Source organism: Mobula hypostoma, chromosome 24 (genome assembly GCF_963921235.1).
Source record: "Mobula hypostoma chromosome 24, sMobHyp1.1, whole genome shotgun sequence".
Classification (NCBI taxonomy): Eukaryota; Metazoa; Chordata; class Chondrichthyes; order Myliobatiformes; family Myliobatidae; genus Mobula; species Mobula hypostoma.
Genome location: NC_086120.1, coordinates 23224063 through 23240643, shown reverse-complemented (window position 1 = coordinate 23240643; position 16581 = coordinate 23224063). Strand labels below are relative to the sequence as shown.

Genomic DNA, 16581 nt, shown 5'->3' with positions numbered 1-16581 from the left:
TGCTTCACGAAACCAGATAGACCACCCAATGCCACTCTGATCACCAGATCAATCTAGACATGGGCACGTCCAGCCTCATGAACTGCCCAGACCATTGTTTTACTTGAGCCAAAATTGCGAGAGCATTCCCAACAAACAACACCCTAATACAGCTGCCCTCTCAGAAGCACCTTACCTTCAATTGTCTCAGACTTCTGCACCATCACTCCTTGGTATGTCCCGTTCAATGTGTAGGACAGACCCATCGGAACTAGAGGCACAACTTTATACAGATGAGACAGACCAACTCTGTGTACCTTCTATGATTAATTCAGACCCAATGAAATAATACCATAAGACCGTAAAACATTAAACCGTTAGGCTAATCAACTCTACTCCGCCATTCAATCATCCCTTTCAAACACATTTTCCTGCCTTCTCCCCATAATCTTTGATGCCCTTACTAATCAAGTAGCTATCAACATTTGCTTTAAATATACTGAATGACTTGCCCTCCACAGCTGTCTGTGGCAATGAATTCCACAGATTCACCAGCTCTGGCTAAAGGAATTCTTCCTCATCTCCGTTCCAAAACTGTGTCCTTCAATTCTGAGGCTGTGCCCTCTGGTCCAAGACTCTCCCACTATAGGAAACATCCTCCCTACGTCCACTCTACCAGGCCTTTCAATATTCAATAGTTTTCAATGAGATCCCTGTTGTGTATTTAACATTTCAGTAATGTTTGAATAATCCTGCATAAATATATTGTTTGATTAAGCATTGTTCATTTAAATACTTCATTATGGTTATATGTAGACATATAATACATCACCATGCTACCACATGATACATGCGCGCCTTGCTTAAAGTAAAAGATAATTTTGAATTCTGGTGTCTTCCTTTGAATTAGTCTAATGCTTTGATTCCCATGTCTTCCTTTGAATTAGTCTAATGCTTTGATTCCCATGTCTTCCTTTGAATTAGTCTAATGCTTTGATTCCCATGTCTTCCTTTGAATTAGTCTAATGCTTTGATTCCCGTGTCTTCCTTTGAATTAGTCTAATCCTTTGATTCCCATGTCTTCCTTTGAATTAGTCTAATGCTTTGATTCCCGTGTCTTCCTTTGAATTAGTCTAATGCTTTGATTCCCGTGTCTTCCTTTGAATTAGTCTAATGCTTTGATTCCCATGTCTTCCTTTGAATTAGTCTAATGCTTTGATTCCCATGTCTTCCTTTGAATTAGTCTAATGCTTTGATTCCCATGTCTTCCTTTGAATTAGTCTAATGCTTTGATTCCCGTGTCTTCCTTTGAATTAGTCTAATCCTTTGATTCTCGTGTCTTCCTTTGAATTAGTCTAATGCTTTGATTCCCGTGTCTTCCTTTGAATTAGTCTAATGCTTTGATTCCCGTGTCTTCCTTTGAATTAGTCTAATGCTTTGATTCCCGTGTCTTCCTTTGAATTAGTCTAATGCTTTGATTCCCATGTCTTCCTTTGAATTAGTCTAATGCTTTGATTCCCGTGTCTTCCTTTGAATTAGTCTAATCCTTTGATTCCCATGTCTTCCTTTGAATTAGTCTAATGCTTTGATTCCCGTGTCTTCCTTTGAATTAGTCTAATGCTTTGATTCCCGTGTCTTCCTTTGAATTAGTCTAATGCTTTGATTCCCGTGTCTTCCTTTGAATTAGTCTAATGCTTTGATTCCCATGTCTTCCTTTGAATTAGTCTAATGCTTTGATTCCCGTGTCTTCCTTTGAATTAGTCTAATCCTTTGAAGTTACAAAACTGAACAATCCTCTCCCGTGCTTCTAAACTCCAGCGCGTACTGGCCAAGAGCCATCAGCTCATGGGGGCAAGTTCAGATACAAGTATGGAAACCTCTCACGCCCAACCACTGCAGACCAAGAATGTACTCCAGCATTCTTAGAAGAACAGCCACTATGCGAGCCATGCATACAAAAGGCTACAACAATGGTAACAACGCTGGGTCACAGATAATTAGATAGCTGCCCTGACGTCCCCACCATCGCAGGAGCAGATCCAATTTGCTGTGCGTGACACCAAGGACGGGCCGGGAGCGCTGCCGACCGCAATGGCTGTGCAACCAGCTGTCGCCCCAGCTGTGCTTCCAAAGGCCCTCGCGCCAGGATTCGCTCTGGCTGCCGCCAAGCTGTAACAAAGCAGGCGGCCGCCCAGGAAACCGTCGTCCGCAAAGCGCAGGTCAAATCCTACCACCTCAACGGAAGAGGGCCGCAGCCACAGAGCTTCCCCTCCAAGTCACACATCACCCTGACTCACACACACACACACACACACACACACACACACACACACTGCTCTTCCCTCACTGCCACTTGATCACCACCCCGGAACTCCCTGTCCGACAGCAGAGTGGGATTCCCCCCACCCCCTCACAAGGACTACAGCAGATACAACAAGGCACTTCACCATGATCTTCCCAAGAACTACACAGGTTGGCAGTAAAGCACGGCCTTGCCAGTAAGGTCCACATCTCACCTGTTATGACAAATAGCTACTTCAGAAGCAGCTGGCAAAGGAAGGAGAGAGCTCCTGTTACAAAATAAGTCATATGAAAAGCTGTTCCCTCTTTTGATCTGCACTCAGTGTCAGTTTATTAAGGCACAGCTGTACACCTGCTTGTTAATGCAAATATCTAATCAGCTAATCATGTGGCAGCAATTCAATGCATAAGAGCATGCAGACATGGTCAAGAGGCTCAGATACTGTTCAGACATCAGAATGGGGAAGAAATGTGATCGGAAAGATTTTGATGGTGGCAACACACACAAAATGCTGGAGGAACTCAGCAGGCCAGGCAGCACCTATGGAAAAAAGTAGTCGACGTTTCGGGGCGAAACCCTTTGGCAGGACTGGAGGAAAAAAGCTGAGGGGTAGATTTAAAAGCTGGGGGGAGGGGAGAGAGAAACACCAGGTGATAGGTGAAACCTGGAGGTAAAGAGCTGGGAAGTTGATTGGTGGAAGAAACAGAAGAACGAAAAAGGGGAAAGGAACACCAGAGGGAGGCAATAGGCGAGCAAGGAGATGAGAGGAGGGGGGAAAGGGGGTAGGAAACGGAAGAGGGGCGGGGGTGTTGGGGGGGGGCATTACTGGAAGTTTGAGAAATCGATGTTAACGCCATCAGGTTGGAGGCTACCCAAATGGAATACAAAGTGTTGTTTCTCCAATGTAAGCATGACCTCATCACGACAGTGGAGGAGGCCTTGGATAACCATATCAGAATGGGAATGGGAAGTGGAGTTAAAATGAGTGGCCACTAGGAGATCCTGCTTGTTCTGGTGGACGGAGCGTAGATGCTCGGCAAAGCTGTCTCCCAATCCACATCGGGTCTTACTGATGTGCAGGGGGCCACACTGGGAGCACTGAACACAGTAAATGAGCCCAACAGACTCACAGGTGAAGTGACGCCTCACCAGGAAGGACTGTTTAGGGCCCTGGATGGTAGTGAGGGAGGAGGTGTAGCACTTATTCTGCTTGCAAGGATAAGTGCCAGGAGGGAGATCAGTGGAGAGGGACGAATGGACAAGGGAGTCACGTAGGCAGCGGAAAGTGGGGGGGGGGGTGTGGGAGAGGGAAAGATGTGCTCGGTGGTGGGATCCCATTGGAGGTGGAGGACATTTCGGAGAATTATGTGCTGGATGCGGAGGCTGGTGGGGTGGTAGGTGAGGACAAGAGGAGCCCTATCCCTGGTAGGGTGGCGAGAGGATGGGAGAAGAGAGACATCTCTGTGAAGTCTCATCCAGGGATGCCTACCCTGAAGGTTTAAATCTTCCCTTCGACGGGAGTTCAGTGAAACTCTCTCTCAGTGCTCCCCCACTGTGACATGTCTGCTCTCACCCCATCCTCCCTCCACCCTACCAGGGATAGGGTTCCTCTTGTCCTCACCTACCACCACACTAGCCTTGGCGTCCAGCTCCGAAATTTCCTCCATCCCCCTCCCGCTTTCACTCATCACCTGCTGGTTCTCTCTCCCCTCTCCCCACATTTCAAATCTACTCCTCAGCTTCTTTTCTCCGGTCCCACCCAAGGATCTCAGCTCGAAACATCGACTGTACTGTTTTCCTTAAATGTTGCCGGGCCTGCTGAGTTCCTCCAGCATCTTGTGTGTGTTGCTCGGTTTTCCAGCACCTGCAGATTTTCTCTCGTTTGTGATTTTGATCGCGGAACTATTTTTGGCGCCAGATGGGGTGGTTTGAGAATCTCAGAAACTGCTGATCTCCTGGGATTTTCACGCACAACAGTCTCCAGAATTTACAGAGAATGGGGCAAAATAACAAAAAATCATCCAGTGAGTGGCAGCTCTGTGGATGAAAACGCCTCATCAGAGGAGAATGGCCAGACACGTTTAAGCTGACAATAACTCCGATAACCATGTGTTACAACACCTGTGTTGTAGAAGAGAGTCTCTGAATGCACGACACACTGACCTGTGAAGTGGGTGGGCTACAGCAGCATAAGACCTCGAACATACACTCAGTACCCAATACTGATTGTCTATCTTACATTCAAGGGCATTGCAGTTAAATTTGTAGGTTTTCACAACGCGTAAAGCAAACAAAGTGAATCGGAAATCATTGTCTGCAATACAGCAACCGCGATGTTTGACAGACTTGTTAAATAGCTACAAAAATAACCACTCATCGCCTTACTTAATGAAACAGCTGGGATACATCTCTGGAATGAGATAAAATTTTCTCTCGATTTCTAGCTTCCACAAGCATTAACCTGAGTACTAAATGTGCCATCGTCTTGAAAACTGCAGACCAGGCAGCTGGAACTTGCTCCAAGTGTGTAGCGTAAGGGCAGCCAGTTGTTCTGGGACTGAGGTACTTATTCCTAGCAACAAGACAAGGACAGGACTTGGCTTTGACAACACGGTTTCCAATATAAATTACCTGCAGGGTGGAAACAAATAATTCATAACTATAATAGTTTAAAGCACGGGCTCCACCGACCCCTTGGTTAAAGGTGGGGGTCCATGGCATTAAAAAGATTGGGAACCCCTGGTTTAGAGCAATAAGATATTGAAGCAGGCTTAACAAACACTGACACGAGGAAATCTGCAGATGCTGGAAATTCAAGCAACACTCATCAAAGTTGCTGGTGAATGCAGCAGGCCAGGCAGCATCCCTAGGAAGAGGTACAGTCGACATTTCGGGCCAAGACCCTTCGTCAGGACTAACTGAAAGAAGAGCTAGTAGGAGATTTCAAAACATCGACTGTACCTCTTCCTAGAGATGCTGCCTGGCCTGCTGCGTTCACCAGCAACTTTGATGTGTGTTAACAAACAGTGAGGTAAACTGCCTGTAGTAGATATTTATTAATATTTCATTAAAACTAAGGCAGCAGTAAATCTATTCCTGAAGTTGTCCTTACAGCATATGTGGAAGCCTTCTTTAAAAGGATCACTGGTACTTTGACCTGGTCAAGCGGTACAAAGGTGGTCAAACTTTCTACTTTAGGTCTATTATTCACAGCTTCCCAACAACGGTGGAAGCACAACTGGATTCTCTTTGCCCCCGTTCCAGCTCACTGACCTGTGATCTCTGCTGACTGGCATGTTTTTTAACGGCCTTTCCTCCTCGGAGCTGCTGTCGTCGTCGGTGCCTTCGGACTGGATTTCCTCCACCATGGATCGCAGAGGCCCTGGAGAAAACAAGGTTAGTTGAAGTGCGGTCAAACAGATCACTGGTCAACAGATGACCAGCCTCTCTGCCGACTCCATCTGACAACCGTGCTCTAAAATGATTAACCTCATGAGAGGTACTACACAAATGGGAGTTTCTCTTCACACAGAACTTTCCAAACCTCTCGTGGAAGGAGGGCATTTCACCCATCGAGCCTGTGTTAGCTCCATACAAGATCTATCTAGCTAGTTCCACTCCCCTGCCTTCTCACCGCAGCCCTGCAAGCGTTTTCAAGATTCAGGATTGTTTATCGTCAGACTTCAGTACACGAGTGCAAACACGAATGAAATAATTGTTACTCCGGATCTGATGCAGCATTAAAAAGACACAATAAATCAAAATATAAAACAAATCCAATTAAGCACTATGTATAAAATACCTGTTCAGTGTGGCCGTTTATACACAAGATTAGCTTTTATCCATAGACTGACCGCATGCACATAAAGTGACACTGTCTTTTGAATGCTACAATTGAATACGTTCCACTACCACCTAATCTTAACCATTCCCTGTCTGTTTTCCCTCGTATCATTTTTGCTAACCACCTTCTTCTTATTTCCACTGCTTTCTGACATTTCTGCCAATTTTAACAATTTCTCCCCTTTCACTCGGTCCAAGTCCTTTGTGATTTTAAATCGCCCTGTCAGATGTCCTTTTAACCACGAGATAAGCTCTATTTCAAAACTGCAAACAATTGGTTTATTGATCATTGCAGGATGTCTCTCTAGTGCTGCCCATGCCCTCCACTCTCCCTTCCCCCTTTCCCAACCATGGTTCCCCTCTCCCTGCTCCCTTCCCACTCTCCGTCCACAATACAGACCGTATCAGAATCAGGTCCATCATCACTCACAGATGTCATTAATTTTTCTTTGAGGCAATACATAAAATTACTACAGTACTGTGCCAAACTCTTAGGCACCCTGGCTGTATACATGTGCCTAAGAATTTTGCACAGTTCTGTATGCCAATGCGACCAAAGTCTTTTATCTCTGGAATCATTCCGACAGACCGCTTCTGCACCCTCCCGAAAGCCTTCACATCTTTCCGAAGTTGGACACAATACTTAAGCTACGGCCAAACTAACAGGTGGCTCACTGAAGCTCAGAACGCAGAACAATATAGCACAGAAACAGGCCTTTCAGCCCGTCATAACAGCACCAAACACAATGCTGAACTCAGCTACATCTTCTCAGCCTGTAAATGATCCGTCCAGTTTATCAATTTTATAGACGCAATGAACTATCCTATCTGCATTGAAATGCCCCCGAGAGTGGGCAGAAGTTAGCACCAAGCCTTGACTCAAGTTGGATAAAGTCACTTGCAGATCATTATTAGTCAAACTCAAGCATGTTCCCAGAAAGTTCTAGGAAAACAATGACAGCACACCAGAAATGGAAAGGATTATCATAATATTAATTTTGATATGGTTGTTGAAAGGCACAGTTACTAGGTAGAGAAGGAGGTAGTTAATACAAGTATTCAAGGTATGTAGTCATTTATCCTACACTGAGTTGTGTTTTTTCTCAGCTGAAGCCAGGTTCTGTACTCTGGAGTAACACGTCAGCAATGCAGAGGACAGCCCATACCTTGTCTGTGGTTTTGGGAAGGTGGATAATCGGATTCGGAACTTGAGTCTGAACTTGATGTCGTGTTCGACTGGCTAGTGCGCACAGACTACAGAGAGAGAGACAGAGAAGGGGAGAGAAGTACATATCAGTCAGAAAGTATCGACAGTTAACAAATATGCTCATCTTCAAATTCGCTGGATTGGTTTAAATTCCAGAAAGCTTTATTTTGATGAGGGATAAAGTGAATACAAAACATACATCGACTTACAGGCCTTGTGTAGGCTGGAGTCAGCAAACTTACCAGAGCAAGTGGCAGGGAAACTGACAGAGAAAGGGACCAGTAAGATCGAGGCAGGGGTGGGGAAGTGGGAAGAGGGAGGAAGCGAGGGCAGTGGGAAGAGGGAGGAAGCGAGGGCAGTGGGAAGGGGGAGGAAGCGAGGGAAGTGGGAAGGGGGAGGAAGCGAAGGCAGTGGGAAGGGGGAGGAAGCGAGGGCAGTGGGAAGAGGGAGGAAGCGAGGGAAGTGGGAAGAGGGAGGAAGCGAGGGCAGTGGGAAGAGGGAGGAAGCGAGGGAAGTGGGAAGGGGGAGGAAGCGAGGGCAGTGGGAAGGGGGAGGAAGCGAGGGCAGTGGGAAGAGGGAGGAAGCGAGGGCAGTGGGAAGAGGGAGGAAGCGAGGGCAGTGGGAAGAGGGAGGAAGCGAGGGAAGTGGGAAGGGGGAGGAAGCGAGGGCAGTGGGAAGGGGGAGGAAGCGAGGGCAGTGGGAAGGGGGAGGAAGCGAGGGCAGTGGGAAGGGGGAGGAAGCGAGGGCAGTGGGAAGGGGGAGGAAGCGAGGGCAGTGGGAAGGGGAGGAAGCGAGGGAAGTGGGAAGAGGGAGGAAGCGAGGGAAGTGGGAAGAGGGAGGAAGCGAGGGCAGTGGGAAGAGGGAGGAAGCGAGGGAAGTGGGAAGAGGGAGGAAGCGAGGGAAGTGGGAAGAGGGAGGACGCTAGGGAAGTAAGAAGAGGGAGGACGCGAGGGAAGTGGGAAGGGGAGGAAGCGAGGGAAGTGGAAAGGGAAGGAAGCGAGGGAAGTGGAAAGGGAAGGAAGCGAGGGAAGTGGAAAGGGAAGGAAGCGAGGGAAGTGGAAAGGGAAGGAAGCGAGGGAAGTGGTAAGGGGGAGGAAACGAGGGAATTGGAAAGGGGACAGGTAGAGCTAGGAATTGGTTGATTCACTGTGCGGAGGTCCGGTTTCCCTTGTGGGATTCAGAAGATTGCACGCCTGAAGACCGTGCATGTTGGGCCCATGCAGGCTGAACCACCATTTTTCATGACTGCTTTTATGTTAACCAACAAGTGAAAAAAAATCACGTGACAATGTCAAATTAAATAAAATGTTCATCACATGGCAATTTAGAGCCCGTTTGAAAGATCCGACTTTTACATCCATTATGCTCCACGTCAATCAATAATGAATTAATTATTACTGAATCACCAGCTCAAACTTGCAACCAGGAGAATGGTGGGGTTTGTCAGGGAAAGTGCAAGCTGTTTGCCTAGAGGTAAATGTTTCAATGAAGATCCACTGAACATCAGCAATGTCAAGAACTTTTCTGTTCTTCCAGTTGATCATTAATATAAATATTGAACTAAATGAAAATCATATCTCCACAGTTAATTCCCCTGCTAACAGGAAATGAAAGATGTACTAAAGCTTCCATTCATTAAGTGAGGAATCTAAATTGTGGTGCAGTTGCACATTAAAAAGGAACTACTCCTCTAACATGGAAATTTGGTTCTGTTGGCCTTAAGGAATTTTCCTATTTTAACAATGAAAAGAAAAATAAATGTGTGGGAAATTATCACCTGAATTCAGTTGATTCCTGTGATCCCAAGTCCCGATGAAGGGTCTTGGCCCAAAACATTAACTGTTTATTCCCCTCCATAGGTACCGCCCAACTTGGTGTATGCGTGTGCGCGCACATATATGGTTCCTGTGATCAGTAGCCAAACCAGGCTTCGTTTGACTTGCCATAGTTTCTCTTGACTTTGTTTTGTGCCACACTCCCACGCAACTTGCTCTTGCAGTTTACCGTCTCTTCTCTCTCTGCCTTCGTTCATCCTCCCTCTGGATGTCCATTCCGTGCCCTCTGCCGACCTCTTCATCCAAGTCACCTTTTACTGCCTCCTGTCAACTCTCCTACTCTTTACTACCCCTCAACCATCAGGCTCTTGAATAAAAGGGGACAACTACACTAACTTGCCCCATCACTGAGATGTTTCCTACAACCAATGACCGCACTTTAAGGACTCTTTATCTCATGTTCTTATTATTTATTGCTATTTATTTATATTTATATTTGCATTTGCAGAGTTTGTTGTCTTCTGCACTCCAATTGGTCTTTCACTGACTCTGTTAAAAGTTACTATTCTATAGATTTGCTGAGTATGCCCACAGGAAAATGAATCTCAGGGTTGTATATGGTGACGTATATATATATATTGATAATAAAATTTACTTTGAACTTTAAACTTTAAAACCTTAATATACTTACCAAGAACACAAATTAAGTAGTTTTTTTTAATAAGAGCAAAGATCCACCAACTGGACAAATATTTGCAGAGATTAAAAAAGGCCTGGATATTCCAGAGAAGGTCCTACACCGACACTCAGCAATCGTATTCCACATTCCCCAATTCCTCAGAGCCTCCTGATCTGGAAGTACAGTCCTGCTTCCCACGGAGGTCTCAGAGTGAGCAGCAAGGCCCTGAGCAAAGTACTGAGCAAAACCCAGCTTTGTCCTGCTAATTTTTGTCTTTAAAATGCTTGCAATTATCACCAAATCTCAGAGCTATTGAAAATGAAATGAACAATGAAACAATTAAAATTAATATCCGAAAATTAATAGAGATTTTAAACCATCGTGACCACGTGTAACTTAGTTTGTCTCAAACCTCCCTCTTTGCAGTCCATTGAAATCAAGGGGCTGGGGACTCTGTGCCAGTTCCAAGCTGACGTAGCATCCACAAGATTTTCCCAGTCTAAATGCCAAGGAATCTCAACAAGGGCCCTTAGACTCCTTGCAGAGACCGCAGATGCGGTGCGGCACAACCAGGGAATGCCTAGTGGATCGCCATTAACGCGCACATGCTGTCGTTAATGTTGAACCGCTGTCGAGACCCAGGCCAAAATTGCTGCACTTCAGTTAAGTTTAACAAGTTTTAATCTGCTTCCAAATTGAGAATCAAATATACAGCTACTCCCAAAGTGTTTGGTACAAGTTCCTAGAGACACATTTCTGAGCGATAGTCTTAACTGAACTGCAGTGTACTCATCTCTTCCAACTTATGCACAGTAATCACATGACTTATTAATGTATAAAATTTACAAATAGCTTTCCCCAGTGTCATTCCTTGGCTGAGCAGGTGATCAAGTCGCTTGCTCCCAAGTAAATACCAGAGTTACTCACTGAAAACAGAAATTTGAGTTGAATCCCACCATGATACGTTGGGAGTTTAAATTCAAATAACTAAATTTTAAAATCTGGAATTAAAAGTGACACACACAAAACGCTGGAGGAACTCAGCTGGTGAAGCAGTACCCATGGAGGGAAATGGGCAGTCGACGTCTCGGACCAAGACCCTTCACCAGGACTGGGTTCCCAAACATCGACCGTTCATTTCCCACCGTTGACGCTGCCTGGTCTGCTGATTTGCCGAAGCATATTGTGTGTGTTGCTCAAGACTTCATCATCGGCAGAATCTCGAGCCTTGGAATTAAAAGTAAAGCTAGTCTCAGTAACGGTGACCGCAGAATTACCATCTGGTTCAAAATTCTCCACTGGAGAAGGACCCCTGCCATCCGAACCAATCCAGTTTATATCTGAACCCAGATTCCACCACGTGGATTAACGCTTGCCTGCCTCCTCTGTTCGAGGGCAATAAATATCACCAGTTCAATATCCTCACCACAAATATCTAAAACCAAGGCTTGAGATAATGACCAATCTATACTCCCTTCCACAGAGGGAGCAACTGCTGTTATCCTGCTGGCGTGGGTAAGATTAGCAATTCTTACGAAACATTCTCCTACTATTGCAAGGCATAATACGTCAAGGAGTAGAGTGTTAACTCCTTTTGAACCACAGTTAGATTTCAGAATAAAATTCCTCACCTCAGATTTGGAGATCACTTCATCTTCTGAATTACACTCATCTGAATCCAAGGGCTTTTTCACTTCTTTCACACTACTTTCAGATTTAACTTTCTCTACTTTAATGTTCACTTTTTCTTTCTCTTTTTCCTTCAACTGCTTTTTTTCAGAGTAAGAAGAAGAAGAAATTCTCGGCGAGACGCTGGGGAAAGTTTTTGGTGTCTCTGAAGTATTTTTCTTTTGCTTTTTAACATTGAGTTTCATTGAATCTACATTGGAGGGTCTCTTAATACTTGGCTTTGACTCTTGATGTAGGTTCGCACTGCCTTTGGGTGACATGCTGTCCAGTTTAGATTCCTTGAAGGCTGGTTTTGGTTCTTTAGAAGTTGCCTTTGGAGTAGCTTTCTCTTCCTTTGAAATCTTGCTTTCTGCCGATTTCCGCGATAGCTCCTTGGACGATTTACTGTGATCCTTCTCAGGTTCCTTCACAGTCGTCTTGCTTTCAGAGTCTTTTGTAGACCGTTCCTTGTGCTCTTTTGTGACCTTGTGAGGCTTTGACGATTTGCTGCTCTCTCTATTTGTGTCCTGATTGCAAAAGACAAAAGCGAGTCACAAAACATGGTCTAAAAGTACACGTCCAGATTCGATTTAACTCCTGGACACTGATTCTATTTCCATGATCACTTCATCCCACACTAAGCTACAAACTGGACTACCACGTCCAGTATACATGTTCTCCCTGTGACCGTGTAGGTACCCCACCCCACACCCCCCCCCCACGGTACTCCTGGACCTGGTGGGTGGTATGAGGTTTCTAGGCAAGAGAGAAAGAACAGGTCACAGGGAAATAAGTGGGGATTTTGGTTTGCTGGGATTGCTCAGAAAGTCAATACAAGTTCAATGCATCAAATGGCCTCTGTCCTAAAAAATTCAAGATTTAATTTTTAACTAATGCCAACATTATACATTGCTGTACAGGATGTTCAGAGGCATTGATCGTGTGGATAGCCAGAGGCTTTTCCCCAGGGCTGAAATGGCTAATGCGAGGGGGCATAGTTTAAAGGTGCATGAACGTAGGTACAAGGGGGATGTCAGGGGTACATTTTTCACACAGAGAGTGGTGGGTACATGGAATTCACTGCCGGCAACTGTGGTGGAGGAGGATATAATAGGGTCTTTTAAGAGACTCTTAGATAAGTACATGGAGCTTAGAAAACTAGAGGGCTATGCGATAGGGTAATTCTAGGCAGTTTCCAGAAACATAGAAACATGGAAAATAGGTGCAGGAGTAGGCCATTCGGCCCTTCGAGCCTGCACCGCCATTTATTATGATCATGGCTGATCATCCAACTCAGAACCCTGCCCCAGCCTTCCCTCCATACCCCCTGATCCCTGTAGCCACAAGGGCCATATCTAACTCCCTCTTAAATATAGCCAATGAACTGGCCTCAACTGTTTCCTGTGGCAGAGAATTCCACAGATTCACCACTCTCTGTGTGAAGAAGTTTTTCCTAATCTCAGTCCTAAAAGGCTTCCCCTTTATCCTCAAACTGTGACCCCTCGTTCTGGACTTCCCCAACATCGGGAACAATCTTCCTGCATCTAGCCTGTCCAATTCCTTTAGGATTTTATACGTTTCAATCAAATCCCCCCTCAATCTTCTAAATTCCAACGAGTACAAGCCCAGTTCATCCAGTCTTTCTTCATATGAAAGTCCTGCCATCCCAGGAATCAATCTGGTGAACCTTCTTTGTACTCCCTCTAAGGCAAAGATGTCTTTCCTCAGATTAGGGGACCAAAACTGCACACAATACTCCAGGTGTGGTCTCACCAAGGCCTTGTATAACTGCAGTAGTACCTCCCTGCTCCTGTACTCGAATCCTCTTGCTATAAATGCCAGAATAGCACAACATTGTGGGCTGAAGGGCCTGTAATGTGCTGTCGATTTCTATGTTCTGTGTAAACTCTCCTTGAGCATAGCTCATGGTCAAACCATCAAATGCCAGGCAAAAAGTATACACAATCTAAAAATTTGCCACAACACGTTCTGTTTGTAAAGTACATTACGAACATTTTCATCACTGTTGAGTTTGTAATCAACTTTTATAGAAATGTTAGAACCTGCTTGACAGACTGTGATACCCTGCAAAGTGTTGGTGTTGCTGTTTGTATGTGAATGCAATAAAGAGAGAGCAGCACACAGGTCTTCGCGATTTCTGGAAATCTCCGTGGCCACGACAAACCAGATAACTGATTCTGTAGTTGATATTACATTGCATGTTTCCTATACTGCGGATGCCAATCGAGAAGGCTGGTCTGCCTGGATGATACCTGGAGTGGCATTCACGCAGGTGAATGGAAAGCCTTCCAACACTTCAGACTTGTGCCCTGTAGATAGTAGAATAGCTCTGGGCTGTCAGGAGCGAGTCACGTGCCACAAGATGTCTGACCTCTGACCCGTTTTTGCAGCGATCATAATGATACAGCTGGGATAGTTGAAGTAACACTGTTAAGTGTCAAGGATATGTGACTAGTTCCTCTTGTTCACTGTTACTTGCCAGTAATTCACCCATCTCTGAAGGCTGGCTAGGCCTGCTTTACTTTCTGGGGTGTTCAGAATGGAATTGAACAACGTGCAAACGCCCATTTCTGATTTTATTTTGGAATCACTTGGGCTGAGGGCAATATTCCCAAGTAACTTCTGCAGCATATCCTGGCTGAGGTGGTTGATCCCAATAAATATCTTATCACAGCACAGTGCCCAGGTAAAGTCAATTTAAAAATGTTGCTAAATCAGGCAGTTTTAGCAAAGTACAGGGTTTCCTTTCCACCCACCACTAAAAAAATGCTACCCTCACCTGCGGCACCTCCACATCTGCCCCCATCCCATCTTCTGGCTGCCAGAACAGGGATAGAGTTTCCCTTGTTCTCACCCAACACTCCACAAGCCTCTGTCTCCAATGCACCATTCTCCATAACTTCTGCCATCCACAACCAGATTCTACCACTAAGCACATCTTCAACCACGTCACCCGTCCCTACACCTCCTCCCTCACCATCATTCACGGCCCCAAGCAGTCCTTCCAGCTGAAGCCACACTTCACCTGCAAGTCTGTCAGAGCCATCTACTGGTGTGACCTCCTTTACATTGGTAAGACCCGACACAGACTGGGGGAACCGCTTTAATCAGCCACCTTCTCCCCATCTGCCAAAAAAAGGTGGGATTTCCTGGTGGCCACCCATTTCAATGCAACTTCCCATTGCCACAGGTTAATCCATGACCCCCTCCGCTGCCTCCAAGAGGCCACTCTCAAGTTGGAAGAGCAACAGCCCCATATTCCGGGTCGCCTCCAAACTGATCACACGAAGATCGATTTCTCCAGCTTCTGGTAATTACACTCTCCTCCCCCCTCCTCTGCTTTTCATTCCCCATTCTGATTCCCTTTTCACCCCTTCTCTTCACCTGCCCATCACCTCACTCTGGTGCCCCTCCTCCTTCCCTTCTTTCCATGGTCCACTGTCCTCTCCAATCGATTCCTTCTTTTCCAGCCCTTTACCTCTCCCACCTATCACGTTCCCGGCCCCCCTCACCTGGTTTTCCCTATCACCTCTTTATTCTGGCTCCTCCTTCCCTCCTTCTAGTCCCGACAAAGGGCCTCGGCCCAAAACATCGACTGTTTATTTAACTCCGTAGACACTGCCCGAGCCCTTCCAGCAGTTTTTGTGTTGCTCAAGATTCCCATCATCTGCAGAATTGCTTGTGTTTATAGTCTTGGTCAGTCCTATTGAGTTGACAGAGTGAGGTTCTCTGTAACTGTGAGGGAATGGCTTGTTCTAAAGTTCCAGGTTCAAAGTCCACAACTGACCCCAAGAAATGGGTAATAATGGGTGTAATTTTCACATTCAAAGTTTGAGCAGTAAACTGGTGGGAGGAAATTCCTCTCTCATTACAGCACCCACACAGATTCAATGACAACAAGTTCTCTAACAGCAAGTGACCTGGTCCGTATCACCCAAGCTTTGGAAGTGAAAAATGCCTCCATTATTTACCTTTAAAGAAATACGAATTGAAAATATTCTGAATCCATACCATATGAAACAAGGGTCCCATTACTGACCTTTGAGCCATGAGATGGTTTGCTTTTCTTTGGATCTGAGAATGCAGACAGTGGAATTGTGGGTAACATCGGGTAGTCTGGGCTTGGTTTAAAGATTATGTCAGTTCCCTCAGGCATCACCATAACCTAAAATAAAACAATCATAATGTCTGCAAGATCTTCTTAGAATAATGTACATTTCACAATAAATATGACTCTTTTTGTTTTAATTGTTTCTCTTATATAAGAAAATGTCTAATATCAGAGGCATATATTGAAGGTGGGGGAGGGGGTAGGTTCAAGGGGGATGTGAGGGGTAAGTTTTTTTTACTGAGAGTGGTGGATGCGTGGTACGGTGGTAGAGACAAACACATTAGAGGCTTTTCCGAGAAGTAGGATAGGCTCATGGATGTAAGGAAGATGAAAGGATATGGACATTGGGTAGGTAGGAGGGATTAGTGTTTGGGCATTTTTGATTTGCTTTTTAGTTTGTTTGGCACAATGTTGTGGGCCGAATGGCCTGTTCTTGTGCTCTACTGTTCTATTTCTATTTCTTAAAAATTGTGTATAATTTATGTTTTTCTCATGTGCCATGGGCAAGCAAGTGTACCATTGCTCCATTGCATATGACAATAAACTCAACTTTGCTTATTGGATGGACAAATCATATACAGATTGGAAGCCTATTTGACCTGGCCTTCAACATTAATTCAAGACAAAGTCATCAAATATATTCCTTCTATTTCAAGGTTAAACCTAAAGTGTACAATGACCTTGGTTTTAACTCTGGGTCGTTTTTGAGCCGCAATCCAACCATAGGATATGCTTCCATGCACAAATATACTATGCTTCAACCATCGCCTCCAAGAGGACCACAACCTTGCTGTAGGGTTTGGAGGCTTGCGTGCCTCAGTGACCTGGAGATCTATGTTGGCTGGAGTCAAGGCTTTATGCTTTGGCTCATGGTCACCCATGCCAAACAGGTCAAAGGGTAAGAGTGGTCCACCGGTCCTCCAGGTTCGGGGGTTCTGCTCAGGGCTAACAACAAGGCCAGAAAAAGCAATGAATGATCCTTCGACGTCTGAGTGT

At 45.4% G+C, this 16581-nt stretch overlaps 1 protein-coding gene across 3 annotated transcripts in view; it reads right to left on the bottom strand.

Annotated features, from left to right (window-relative positions):
* LOC134337179 (protein ENL-like) overlaps positions 1-16581 on the bottom strand; it is a 134999-nt gene that overhangs the window by 23394 nt on the left and 95024 nt on the right. For all 3 annotated transcript variants that reach the window (XM_063032008.1, XM_063032009.1, XM_063032010.1), the window contains 4 exons: positions 15514-15639; positions 11417-11980; positions 7291-7378; positions 5555-5663 (listed from right to left, as the gene is read on the bottom strand). In XM_063032008.1, coding sequence (XP_062888078.1) covers positions 5555-5663; positions 7291-7378; positions 11417-11980; positions 15514-15639 — 887 coding nt within the window. The remainder of the gene's footprint in view (positions 1-5554; positions 5664-7290; positions 7379-11416; positions 11981-15513; positions 15640-16581) is intronic.